Source organism: Scyliorhinus torazame, chromosome 2, assembly GCF_047496885.1.
Source record: "Scyliorhinus torazame isolate Kashiwa2021f chromosome 2, sScyTor2.1, whole genome shotgun sequence".
In the NCBI taxonomy this organism is placed as follows: Eukaryota; Metazoa; Chordata; class Chondrichthyes; order Carcharhiniformes; family Scyliorhinidae; genus Scyliorhinus; species Scyliorhinus torazame.
Window position 1 is genome coordinate 122,995,766 of NC_092708.1, and position 13,855 is coordinate 123,009,620.

Consider the following 13,855-nt stretch of genomic DNA (forward strand, 5'->3'; position numbering starts at 1 on the left):
TATCCCTCTCAGCCCATTCCATCTTTTCTCTGTGGGCCAATAACGAGATTAATTCCCCTCTGTCTACTGCCTCCAAAGCTTCCAAGACCGTCACTGCTGAGACCTCCCCCGTATCATTTGTTTCCAGATAGTTCTGGGTGGACTTGTTAACCCGCCCACAGACCGCCTCGTCCGCTAGACATCCCACATCCAGTCTCCACAGCGGGCGTTGCCCTCTCTCCACACTAACCCGTAGATCCATCCAGTGCGGGGCATGATCTGGCTCTGCAATTGCCGAGTACTCAGTATCCACCACCTTCGGTATTAGCGCCCTGCTCAGAACAAAAAAGTCGATGCGACAGTATACCTTGTGGACATGTGAAAAAAGGAAAACTCCTTCGTCCTCGGCCATGCAAATCTCCATGGGAATACTCCCCCTATCTGTTCCATAAAATACAATTCCTTTGCCGCAGCCGGCCTCCTCCCTGTCCTGAATTTTGACCGGATCAATGACTGTGTTGAAGTCCCCTCCCATGATCATGTTATGTGACTCTAAGTCTGGGATCTTACCTAACACCCGCCTCATAAATTCCACGTCATCCCAATTCGGAGCATATATGTTCACAAGTACCACTCGCAACCCCTCCAGCTTCCCACTCACCATTATGTACCAATCCCCTTGTCTGACACGATTCTCCCTGCCTCGAATGACACTCGTTTGCTGATCAAGATCGCTACACCCTTGGTCTTTGAGTCCAGTCCTGAGTGGAACACTTGGCTGACCCACCCCTTCCTCAATCTCGTCTGGTCTGTAGCATTGCCATGTCCGCCTTCAGGTCCCTCAAATGTGCGAACACGCAAGCCCTCTTGACCGGCCCGTTCAGTCCTCTCACGTTCCATGTGATCAGCCTGGACAGGGGGCTCCCAACGGGCTGCTGAGACCTCCCCCGTATCATTTGTTTCCAGATAGTTCTGGGTGGACTTGTTAACCCGCCCACAGACCGCCTCGTCCGCTAGACATCCCACATCCAGTCTCCACAGTGGGCTTTGCCCTCTCTCCACACTAACCCGTAGATCCACCCAGTGCGGGGCATGATCCGACACTGCAATTGCCGAGTACTCAGTATTCCCCCCCCCCCCCCCCCCCCCCCCCCCCCCCCCGACGACTAGCCATCACCCTTTTTAGGCCAGCCTCGAGCTCTCGCCCTCCCCTTCCTCAAGTCCCCACTCGGGCTGTCGCCGTTCCCGACCTCCCACTTGTCCCTTCGTAACAGTTCCTCCCCTGTCAGCAAAGCAGCTCTCCCCCCACCTCCCTCCCGCCCCCAGCAACAACACTAAAAACCCAATTCCCCAAGTCAAGCTCCAGCTTAACACCTGTCCACCCCCCACTGCGCTTCCGAGAGTCAGCCGACCCATGATGACTCGATAGCTCCCGCCCCTGGCACCAAGCAGTCTATCTCCCTATTGTACTTGTCTCTCTCCCCCCCACATGAATAAACATTTTAAAAGCATCACATTCCCCAGTAAACAAACAACAGAAAAAAAAGTGAAGAAACAATCACTTTAGAAAAATAGTCACCAAAAAAGCAGAACTAAATTCAAAGCCCATCCCCCCCCTCTAACAAGGTCCCTGCAAGACAGATCAACCTTTAACCATCCACACAGCCCATCATTCCACATAGAGCTACTTAAATTTTTACAATCCAGCACCACAAATCACTGCCACAGTACTTCTCCAAGGCTTAAGTGTCTTTTAATTTGCCTCCAGCTTCATTTCTTTAATAAAGGCCCATACTTCATCTGGCATTTCAAAGTAGAAGTCCCGTACCTTATGTGTGACCCACAGGCGGGCTGGGTACAGCATACCGAACTTCACCCCCTTCTTAAAGAGGGTCGTCTTTGCCCGATTGAACCCAGCTCGCCTCTGGCCCAAATCCACTCCCAGGTCCTGATAAATGCGCAACTCACAGTTCTCCCACTTGCTGCTCCGTTCTTTCTTTGCCCACCGCAAAACGTGTTCCTTGTCCAAGAAACGGTGAAAACGTGCCACCATGGCCCTCGATGGTTCGCTCGCTCTGGGCTTCCTCGCGATGGCTCGGTGCGCTCTGTCCAATTCTAGGGGCCGAGGGAACGCCCCAGCCCCCATCAACTTCTCCAACATAGGCCCTCGCATCCGATCCCTCACTGCCTTCAGGGAGGCCAACAATTCTGAGATTCTGCCTCCTGGACCTATTCTCCAGGTCCTCCAGCTTCTCCTGCATTCGTTTCTGGCGTTCGTTCATAATCCCAACCTTGCTTTCCAGCACGGTTATATATTCCTCGTGCTCGGACAACGTTGGTTCTTCCTCCTGGATCGCTCTCCCGTGGGTTTCCTGAATCTGAACCACTTGATCAATCGAAGTCTTAATCGGGTCCAGCGTGTTCTTCTTCAGCTTGGCGAAGCAATCCTTGAAAAACTTCACCAGTTGCTCCGTCGACCACTGTGCCGTCTCCCCACGGCGCTTGCCCTCCGCCATGCTGTCCTGTGTTACCAGCTCTGCTTGCGTCTCCCTTATAGGACTTTGTTGTCTCACACGGCCACTTCTGGTCCAATTCTCCATACACCGGAGGGGGATTTCTCCTGAGTGTCTCACTCTTCACTGCTTTATCCCATAAAATCCGAAAAAAACGAAGGAAAAAGGTCCAAAAGTCCATTACAGGCGGGAGCTTTCAAATGTGCGACCTAACACTCCATGGCCGCCACCGGAAGTTACAGTGAAAATGTTTTACATGCAATACTTAAGTTGAAACACAGCCTGAATACAAGACTCCTACTGCCACCCACAGTGGGCAGGATTAGGGGTGAGAAAAAAGAAATAAAAAACAAGGATTGCGACCACAACCAATGCATACATGCCTGTTGTCAGTTGTATAGTTGTGGGGCGGGTTTCTCTGATCCCGCACCGGATCGGACAATCACCGAGGGGGGTGTGCGAATAACGCGACGCTGCTCCGACGCCGGCCCGCCAATTCTCCAGCAACCAGAGAATCGGCGCCAATGCGCCGGCGGGGTCGCCGCGGCACCGGTCGGGGGCGGCTCAATGTGCCCCCAACGACTTCTCCCCGTGCGATGGGGCGAGTGCCGGCCGAGTCCCGCCGGCATCGTTCTGGTGTGATCCTACCCGGCGGGACCTCAGCGATCCAGCTGCAGGGGGCAGCCTGGTGGTGAGAGGGCGGTGGGGGGGATCCGACTCTGGGGGGGGTCTCCACGGTGGCCTGGCCTGCGATCAGGGCCTACCGGTCAGCGGGTGGGCTATTCCGGTGGGGGCCAATGTTTCCCCCCCCTGATTATGACGGCACTGGACACAGTCCGCAGACGCCACGCGAGGTCCATGAAAACTTGAGAGGACACGCAACCGACGCACATCGGGGGCAGGCCTCAGGTGACGTCCCGAGGCCGTCCCAATGGTGTGCTACGTACTCACCAATTACGCTGTTTTTGAGGGGGCAGAGCATCCAGCGTAAAAGCGGATTCTCTGGCCAATCGCCGAATGCGATTTCGGTGTCGGCAATTGGAGAATCACGCCCCAAGTATTTCACTCTGGTGGCAGGACAAATAATTAACATACTTAAATCAGGTTCCCACAGTGCAATTCAGAGTCCTATTTAAATTTTAGACTTGTTGCAAATGTAAAAGTTGTCCTGCCGCAGTGAAAGAGAGAACCTACACTCCATAAGGCTTTTATAACATTCTTTGTGGTCCAAGGGGAACAGGAGCTCCCATTTTCTTCTCTAGTCAGTACTTTCTCCCATCAGCTGATCATGACTTCTCTATTCCCTGTGACATAGTAGTCAATACTCCCCATCCTCTCCAGCCCCGATTGACCTATCTCCTACCCCCCTCCAATTACCGACTTACTTCCTCCTGTCTGTGGCTTCTTGATGATGGTATTCCCATCCAGCTGCCTGCGAAGAAGCCAAAGAAAAGGTGATAATTGACCTCTGCACCCACAGCCTTGTTGGGTTGTTCGACCTTTTCAGATTCCCCGCAAGCTCTTTGTATCCTAGTAAATATTGGATAAAATCTGTTTCAACTCCCTTAATGGCGCAGTGGGATGTGAGATAACAAAGGGACAAAGGAGTTTGAGTGATGGTGGGTGAGGAGTGGATGATATTAAAGGTGGAAAGAGAGGGATCTTGGAAATCAATTGGATGTGGAATGTAAAGCCAGATAAGGCACCAATATGGTGCATTGTCAATTTCATCCTGACTAAAAATCTTGAGAAATGCATGATTAATTGACAGAAGGTATAAAGCTTCTGATGGGCATTGATTGGGATGGCTTCAGTCCTGCTAATGTTGAACTGTTGGAAAATAATAGGGTCACGGGAGACTGTATATTGGATAGTAACAATTGCAAAGTTACAGGTTGTTGTGGAGATAATGCCATCACGCTCACTCCATCTAAAGACCAGGTATAACCTATCCTATTACACATTCTATCCTACCTGTTTAATTTCTTAAAGTTCTCTCCAATTACACCTTGATCTCCAAAGCTAATTAAGTGAAACTCGAGAATACTTATTCATCTTTAAAGCTTCACCTAACAATAGCCTGTTGCTCTACGCAGCAGACATTTCCACAGCTGCACACTCCTTGCTTCACCATGGTGACTAGGAAATGACAGGCAAGCTGATAACATGAGAATGTTAGCATAACTTCTTAATCTTTGGTAAGAAGTTTTACAACACCAGGTTAAAGTCCAACAGGTTTGTTTCGATGTCACTAGCTTTCGGAGCGCTGCTCCTTCCTCAGGTGAATGAAGAGGTATGTTCCAGAAACATATATATAGACAGATTCAAAGATGCCAGACAATGCTTGGAATGCGAGCATTAGCAGGTGATTAAAACTTCACAGATGTCGCATTACATTCATCCCCCACCATCTGGCCTGCGAAATCCTACCAACTGTCCTGGCTTGACACAATTCACACCTCTTTAACCTGGGGTTACCCCATCTCTGGATCTGTGAAGATTTAATCACCTGCTAATGCTCGCATTCCAAGCATTGTCTGGCATCTTTGAATCTGTCTATATATATGTTTCTGGAACAGACCTCTTCATTCACCTGAGGAAGGAGCAACGCTCCGAAAGCTAGTGACATCGAAACAAACCTGTTGGACTTTAACCTGGTGTTGTAAAACTTCTTACCAAGCTCACCCCAGTCCAACGCCGGCATCTCCACATCATTCTTAATCTTTAGCAAAGAATTAAGCTCAGCAACGTTGCAACTGCACAGGGGTATCCACAAAATGGACTAAGAGTTCTGTATCAACAACAACTGGAACACCTGGGCATGCTGTTGATTCAATGAGAGGAGATCTGATCGAGGTGTATAAAATACTAAATGGGATTGATAAAGTAAACATAGACCAAATTGTTCCCTCTTGTGGGGAAATCTAGAACAAGAGGTCACAGATATAGGTTGAGAGGTGGTAGATTTAGAACTGAGGGGAGGAGGAACTATTTCTCGCAGAAGATGGTTAATTAATTTTTGGAACTCGCTGCCCCATAGTGCGGAGAAATCTGAGTCATTAAATGATTTCAAGAAAGGGATAGATATATTTTGATTTAAAAACAGGTTATAGGGATATGGGCAACAGGTGGGGAGATGGATTTGAGACCAGGAAGAGATCAGCCATGATATGATTGAATGGCGGAGCAGGCACGAAGGGCTGAATTGCCTAATTCTGCTCCTAATTCATATGTTCACCCAACAGAACAACAGTGGAGATCAGTTAGAGGAATATCATTTGGACAACCATGTCAAAGACTGCAGACTGGGTGAGGACACCAAAATAAATATATTTGTTTAAATGATATATTTTTAAACTGTATCCTCCCACCACAGAATGGACAGCTCTTTCCTCCCACAGAAATTTACTACAACCGTTAAGTTAAGTTAGATTTCTGAAATTTGTCATGAGTAAAAATGAAAATATTACTTTACCTTTGTTTGATTATCAAACATTTGTTTGCAGCTGTCAAGTTCTGCCTCAAACATTAAGAATAGCTTGGTATAATTCACAGCAAAAATGGTGGAAATGACTGGCCTCTCTTGGAATGCACCAAATATTGCCAAAAGCTGACAAAGAAAAGATTTTTATATCACAAGTCATAACTGAATTTCTACTGACACTAACAACTAACAAAACACTGAGTTTTTTGGGGGGGCTGCAACCTTTCAGCCACTTTTTAACCAAGCATTGAACTCCAAGACTCACTCATGTCTACATAAGAGAAAGGTGACAAAGATGTGGCCCCCAATGCAAGATGTTATGGTGAAGTCTCTCATCATTTACCACAATCAAGGTGATGATGGGGCGCATTGTCTGGGTCCCCGTGATAACACCTCATGTTTATGGGGGAGGTTTTCCCACTCCTAACATTGTCCTTTTTTTGTGGGCAGCACGGTACCATAGTGGTTAGCACTATGGTTTCACAGTGCCAGGGTCCCAGGTACGATTCCTGGCTTGGGTCACTGTCTGTGTGGAGTCTGCGCGTTCTCCCCGTGTCTGCGTGGGTTTCCTGCGGGTGCTCCGGTTTCCTCCCACAAGTCCCAAAAGACATGCCATTAGGTAATTTGGACATTCTGAATTTTCCTGCTGTGTTACTGAACAGGCGCCGGAATCTGGCGACTAGGGGCTTTTCACAGTAACTTCATTGCAGTGTTAATGTAAGCCTACTTGTGACAATAAAGATTATTATTATTATGGACTGCTGAGACTGTCAAGGGTTGAAGCGCTTCATTCAGGTTTGAGCTGAGGGACACAACCATGGGGGAAGCGACTATCGTGAGACAGAGGAGGGAGTAAGGCTTAATAATAATAATAATCTTGCCAGGAGCAGCACATCTTTACTGCGTCATCAGTGTAGGAGATGGGAGAGGCATCGCACTGCCATTCCCACACTCCACAGCGATGAAGCGCCGATTGTACATGGAGGATTTATGGAATATGGTGGCATAAATTTACAGGGTGGAGCATCTGCATGGGTGAACAAAGTGATGTTTAATACAAGTGCGATAGTGACTTATCTCTGCTAGTGCCTAGGTTCACCCGTGCCCACTAGATGGCTGCAGTTTCTTACTCTTTTTCACCCTCCCCCCTCCCGTACATCTAGGAGCATCCCCAGGATACAGAGATTGAGGTGGCCTGCTGCCTTTCATGCCCTGTTGTCGGACATTACCTTGGCAGGCAACCCCTGGGGGATAAAGGAGCATCTGGAATGAGATCCTCTCAGGAGGGGTAAAGCTGTTTTTTAAAAAATTTAAAATGCCCAATTATTTTTCCAATTAAGGGATAATTTAGCATGGCCAATCCATGCCGGCGCCGGTTTGATGCTGGTTTTCTATTCTCCGTCCCCTCGATGGGCCGAGTTCTCGACCGCGCGGGGGATATATAATCTCAGCGGTCGGGAACCGGTGTGGCGGCTGTGGACTGTGTCCAGCACCGCCAAAGTTGGCCAGAAGCTGTGCTGCTAGCTGGTGGGCTTCCACGAGGGCTGTGGGAACTGGTGGGGGGTGGCGGGGGGGGGTATTTCACAAGTCGGAGCTGCGCACGACCGGCGACATGTTTTACAGCACGACCGCTGCAGGTCGTCGCCGTGCACATGCATGGCCACGGACCCAGCCGTTCTTCAGCCGTTTTCGTCATGGGAGCCGGGAGTTTTAGCCGGCGCAGCTGCTCGCCCCTCACTGGTCCTAGGATCGTTGAGGGTTCGGCACCGACTTTGGTGTCGTAACACCACGCCGGTGTTGGCACTTGTCCTCAAAAACGGTGAATCCAGCCCATTATCTTTTGTAGACAATTTTTATACAAGTGGATTTTCTGTTTTGCCACTGGTTGAGGCAGAGACCGTTGCATCTTTAAAGGGAAAATAGGCGACTTCCGGGTGCGGCTATGCAGAGCTAGGTCGCATATTCAGCAGCTCCTGCTTGGAACGGACTTTTGGGCTCTTTTACAGGGCCCCCACGGCATTTGTTTGACATTTCCCGGCGTGGGAAGAAGGCTGCAATATTCCCCCGACAGTGTCCCCCAGGAAGGGTATGTCTCTGGGTTGCCAGACACGGCAGAAACAGTAAAAGATTTGGCTGCAACTGCAGGATAAACAGGGCCTCTTCCAGCATGCAGGCGGGGGAAGGGCAAGCTTAAAGCTGCAAGCTGACCTGAGAGCCTGTATCAAAGGTGAATTCTAGCAGCAGAGGGAGCAACTGTGAAAAGACCTCATCAAGGCCACTGAAGGGACCTCCGGTTGCGGTGATGCCTAGCTAGCCGCACGCTTCGGCGGCTCCAGCTCCGACGGACCTTCGGGTTCTTTTAAGAGCCCCAACGGGGAATTTTTCGACGACGCAACCCGTGTGGGGTGTGTGAGAAGGGAGTCCCCCCCAAACGAAGGAGGAAAAAACCGGCGGCGGCGGCTGCAGCGCGAGGAATCGTCGACCAAAGGGTCAGAAAGAGAGAAGTTCAAGATGGCGGCGGAGAAAGCGCAGGCGACATGGGGGCCTGAGCAGGATGAAATTGTGAGACGGTGCGTGGAGCTGCTGAAGAGGGAGGTGCTGACCCCGTTGCTACAGGCAATTGAGGGGCTCAAGGAGACATTAAAGACCCAGGAGACAGAGCTCCGCGTGGTGGAGCAGAAGGTGACAGATATTGAGGACGAGATCCTGGGCCTGGCGGTTAAGACACAGACGCACGAGGCACTTCATAAAAAGTGTACTGAAAGGATCGAAGCCCTAGAAAATGGAGCGCGAAGAAAGAACCTTCGGATACTGGGTCTCCCTGAGGGCGTGGAAGGAGTGGACTGTGGAGCGTACGCAAGTACGATGCTGAGCTCACTGATGGGTGCTGAGGCCCCTTGGAGGTGGAGTGGGCAAATCGGATTCCGGCGAGAAGACCAAAAGCGGGAGAACCACCCAGGGCGATAATCGTGCGATTTTACCGCCTTAAGGATAGAGAAGAGGTCCTGAGATGGGCTAAAAAGGTGCGGAGTAGCAGATGGGAGAATGCAGTGGTACGGGTATACCAGGATTGGAGTGCGGAGGTGGCGAGAAGGAGGGCGAGCTTCAACCGAGCCAAAGAGGTGTTGCATAAAAGGAAGGTGAAGTTCGGGATGCTGCAGCCGGCAAGACTATGGGTCACGTATCAGGAGAGACACCATTATTTCGAGACGGCGGAGGAAGCATGGTCCTTCATCAAAGAAGAGAAATTGGACCGGAACTGAGGGACTGATGCTGCAGGAAATGTTATTGTTATTGTTTTTGTTAATGTTAAGGTGGAAGTTAATTGAGAAGTAAACAGGGAAGGGGGGAGACATTGGGGAAATGTGGGCGCCGGTGAGGGGGGAAAGACGGGACATAGTCGGAGAATGGGGAATGAGAGGGGGAGGGGAAAGGGAGCTGCGCCATAAGAGGCGGGTCAGGTAAAGGGATGTTCCCGCACCAGAAAGAATAAGGCGGGAAGACAGGCGCAAGGTGGATGGGGGGGGTTGAGGAGTGAGCAGGAGTAGCCGGGGTCAGTTGAAGTCAGCTGACTTACGGAAGTAATATTGGGGGAGCAATCATGCTAGAAAGAGATCTAGCGGGGAGGGGGGGAGGGAGGGGGAGGGGGGGGGACAACTGGGTTGCTGCTGCGGAAATCCAAAAGGAAATGGCTAAAGAGTGGGTGGGCGGGGATGGTGTGCGACGCTGGGGGAGCGAGCGGGAGCGCGGAGGCGGGATATGGGACTGGCCTAGAGAAGGTAATGGCTAGTCGACACGGGAGGGGGGCAGGTAGCCCCCTAGTGAGGCTGATCACGTGGAACGTGAGAGGCCTGAACGGACCGATAAAAAGGGCCCGAGTGCTCGCGCATTTGAAAGGACTAAGGGCAGACGTGGTTATGCTCCAAGAGACGCACCTAAAGGTGGCGGACCAAGTTAGGCTAAGGAAAGGATGTGTGGGACAGGTGTTCCACTCAGGACTGGACGCAAAGAATAGAGGGGTGGCCATTTTGGTGGGGAAACGGGTAGCATTTGAAGCAAAGAACATCGTAGCAGATAGCGGAGGTAGATATGTAATGGTGAGTGGCAGGCTGGAGGGAATGGAGGTCGTGTTGGTTAATGTGTATGCCCCAAATTGGGACGATGCGGGATTTATGAGACGGATGCTGGGGCGTATACCGGACCTGGAGGTAGGAAACTTGATTTTAGGAGGGGACTTTAATACGGTGCTGGACCCGGGGCTAGATAGATCCAGCTCAAGGACCGGAAGAAGGCCGGCAGCGGCCAAGGTACTTAAGGGGTTTATGGACCAAATGGGGGGAGTGGATCCATGGCGATTTCTTAGACCTAGGGCTAGGGAGTTTTCCTTCTTCTCCCATGTCCATAAAGTGTACTCCCGGATAGATTTTTTTGTTTTGGGAAGGTCGTTGATCTCTAGGGTGGAAGAAGCTGAGTACTCAGCCATAGCGGTTTCGGATCATGCCCCACATTGGGTGGACCTGGAATTAGGAGAGGAAAGGGAGCAGAGAACACTCTGGCGATTAGATGTGGGACTGATGGACTTCCGGGTGCGGCGATGACCAGCTGAGTCGCACGTTTCGGCAGCTCCCGGTGAAACGGACTTTTGGGCTCTTGATAGGAGCCCCAACGGCAATTTTGACAGCTAAAAACACTGTGCGGTAAACCAGAAGGGAATCCCCCCTGGATACGGATGAAAAAAGGAGGAGAAAGTGGCCGGATTGCAGTGGATCCTTTAGAACAGCGGCAAGGAAGGCAAACAAAAACCAAGATGGCGTCGGAAGGTGGCAGTTTAACATGGGGCCCTGAACAACAAGAGTTCTTGAAATGCTGTGTGGAAGAGATAAAAAAGGAAATGAAGAAAGAGCTGTTGGCCCCGATACTACAGGCGATCGAAGGGCTAAAGGAGGAACAAAAGACCCAGGAGCGGGAGCTTCGGGTCGTGAAGGCAAAGGCAGCCGAGAATGAGGACGATATACAGGGCCTGGTGGTGAAGACGGAGACGCAGGAGGCACATCAGAAACGATGTGTGGAAAGGTTGGAGGCACTGGAAAACAACGCAAGGAGGAACAACCTGAGGATTCTTGGTCTTCCTGAAGGTGTGGAGGGAGCGGACGTCGGGGCATATGTGAGCACGATGCTGCACTCATTAATGGGAGCGGAGGCCCCGGCGGGTCCGTTGGAGGTGGAGGGAGCATACCGAGTGATGGCGCGAGGACCGAGAGCAGGAGAAATTCCCAGAGCCATAGTGGTGAGATTCCTCCGTTTTAAGGATAGAGAAATGGTCCTTAGATGGGCGAAGAAAACTCGGAGCAGTAAATGGGAGAACGCGGTGATCCGCGTTTATCAAGGCTGGAGTGCGGAGGTGGCGAGAAGGAGGGCGAGCTTTAATCGGGCCAAGGCGGTGCTTCATAAAAAGAAGATAAAATTTGGAATGCTGCAACCGGCAAGACTGTGGGTCACATATCGAGGGAGGCACCACTACTTTGAGACGGCGGATGAAGCGTGGACTTTTATTGTGGAAGAAAAACTGGAATGAGCGGGTTATTAAAAAGAACGTTCGAACAAAGTGGTGGGGCGAATGTGGGGGGCAAAGAGGGGTTTTATGTACTAATCCTGCGATGTGGTAACTTTTCTCTCTCCCACAGGTGGTGATGGGGGAGGAGGGGAGGTGGAGGAGATGGGGCGTTGGCCATTGGGGGCGGGGCCAAGGGAGAAGCGCGGGCTTGGTTCCCGCGCTATGATAATCATGGCGGGAATAGAGAAGCAGGAAGGAGGGGGCGTCGCACGGTGCGAGCCGAGGTCACGGGGGGAAGCCGAGGTCAGCCAGAGTTTGCTGACTTCTGGGAGCAACATGGGGGGAGTAATTACGCTAGCGGGGGATCTAGCAGGGGGGGGTGGGAGGGGGGAATTACTGGGTTGCTGCTGCTGGGGAGAGGGGGGAGCTGGTATGGGAGAGGATGGGCGGGGGGGCACTGCCTGGGGGAGATACAGCTGCGTGGGAACTGGGTGAGGAGCTGGAAAATGGTGATGGCTAATCGACAAGGGGGGGTGGTAGGAAGCCCCCCAACTCGGCTGATCACGTGGAACGTGAGAGGGCTGAACGGGCTGATAAAGAGGGCACGGGTACTCGCACACCTTAAGAAACTTAAGGCAGATGTGGTTATGTTACAGGAAACGCACCTGAAACTGATAGACCAGGTTAGGCTACGCAAAGGATGGGTGGGGCAGGTGTTCCATTCGGGGCTAGATGCGAAAAACAGGGGGGTGGCTATATTAGTGGGGAAGCGGGTAATATTCGAGGCAAAGACTATAGTGGCGGATAACGGGGGCAGATACGTGATGGTGAGTGGCAAACTACAGGGGGAGACGGTGGTTTTGGTAAACGTATATGCCCCGAACTGGGATGATGCCAATTTTATGAGGCGGATGCTAGGACGCATTCCGGACCTAGAGATGGGAAAGCTGATAATGGGGGGAGATTTTAATACGGTGTTGGAACCAGGGCTGGATAGGTCGAAGTCCAGGACTGGAAGGAGGCCGGCAGCAGCCAAGGTGCTTAAAGATTTTATGGAGCAGATGGGAGGTGTAGACCCGTGGAGATTTAGCAGACCTAGGAGTAAGGAGTTCTCGTTTTTCCCCTATGTCCATAAAGTCTACTCGCGAATAGACTTTTTTGTGCTGGGTAGGGCATTGATCCCGAAGGTGAGGGGAACGGAGTATACGGCTATAGCCATTTCGGATCACGCTCCACACTGGGTGGACTTGGAGATAGGGGAGGAAACAGGAGGGCGCCCACCCTGGAGAATGGACATGGGACTAATGGCAGATGAGGGGGTGTGTCTAAGGGTGAGGGGGTGCATTGAAAAGTACTTGGAACTCAATGATAATGGGGAGGTCCAGGTGGGAGTGGTCTGGGAGGCGTTGAAGGCGGTGGTTAGAGGGGAGCTGATATCAATAAGGGCACATAAAGGGAAGCAGGAGAGTAAGGAACGGGAGCGGTTGCTGCAAGAACTTTTGAGGGTGGACAGACAATATGCGGAAGCACCGGAGGATGGACTGTACAGGGAAAGGCAAAGGCTACATGTAGAATTTGACTTGCTGACTACAGGCACTGCAGAGGCACAATGGAGGAAGGCACAGGGTGTACAGTACGAATATGGGGAGAAGGCGAGCAGGTTGCTGGCACACCAATTGAGGAAAAGGGGAGCAGCGAGGGAAATAGGGGGAGTGAGGGATGAGGAAGGAGAGATGGAGCGGGGAGCGGAGAGAGTGAATGGAGTGTTCAAGACATTTTATAAAAAATTATATGAAGCTCAACCCCCAGATGGGAGGGAGAGAATGATGGGCTTCTTGGATCGGCTGGAATTTCCCAAGGTGGAAGAGCAGGAAAGGGTGGGACTGGGAGCACAGATCGAGGTAGAAGAAGTGGTGAAAGGAATTAGGAGCATGCAGGCGGGAAAGGCCCCGGGACCGGATGGATTCCCAGTCGAATTCTATAGAAAATATGTGGACTTGCTCGCCCCGGTACTGACGAGGACCTTTAATGAGGCAAAGGAAAGGGGACAACTGCCCCCGACTATGTCTGAAGCAACGATATCGCTTCTCTTAAAGAAGGAAAAGGACCCGCTACAATGCGGGTCCTATAGACCTATTTCCCTCCTAAATGTAGATGCCAAGGTCCTGGCCAAGGTAATGGCAATGAGAATAGAGGAATGTGTCCCGGGGGTGGTCCACGAGGACCAAACTGGGTTTGTGAAGGGGAGACAGCTGAACACGAATATACGGAGGTTGTTAGGGGTAATGATGATGGCCCCACCAGAGGGAGAAACGGAGATAGTAG

At 51.3% G+C, this 13,855-nt stretch overlaps 1 protein-coding gene across 1 annotated transcript in view; it reads right to left on the reverse strand.

The window, feature by feature from the left end:
- The window catches only part of dnah9l (dynein, axonemal, heavy polypeptide 9 like), a 1,249,478-nt gene that overhangs the window by 1,181,398 nt on the left and 54,225 nt on the right, over positions 1-13,855 (reverse strand). Inside the window, exon 7 of the mRNA XM_072476205.1 lies at positions 5,968-6,102. Coding sequence (XP_072332306.1) covers positions 5,968-6,102 — 135 coding nt within the window. The remainder of the gene's footprint in view (positions 1-5,967; positions 6,103-13,855) is intronic.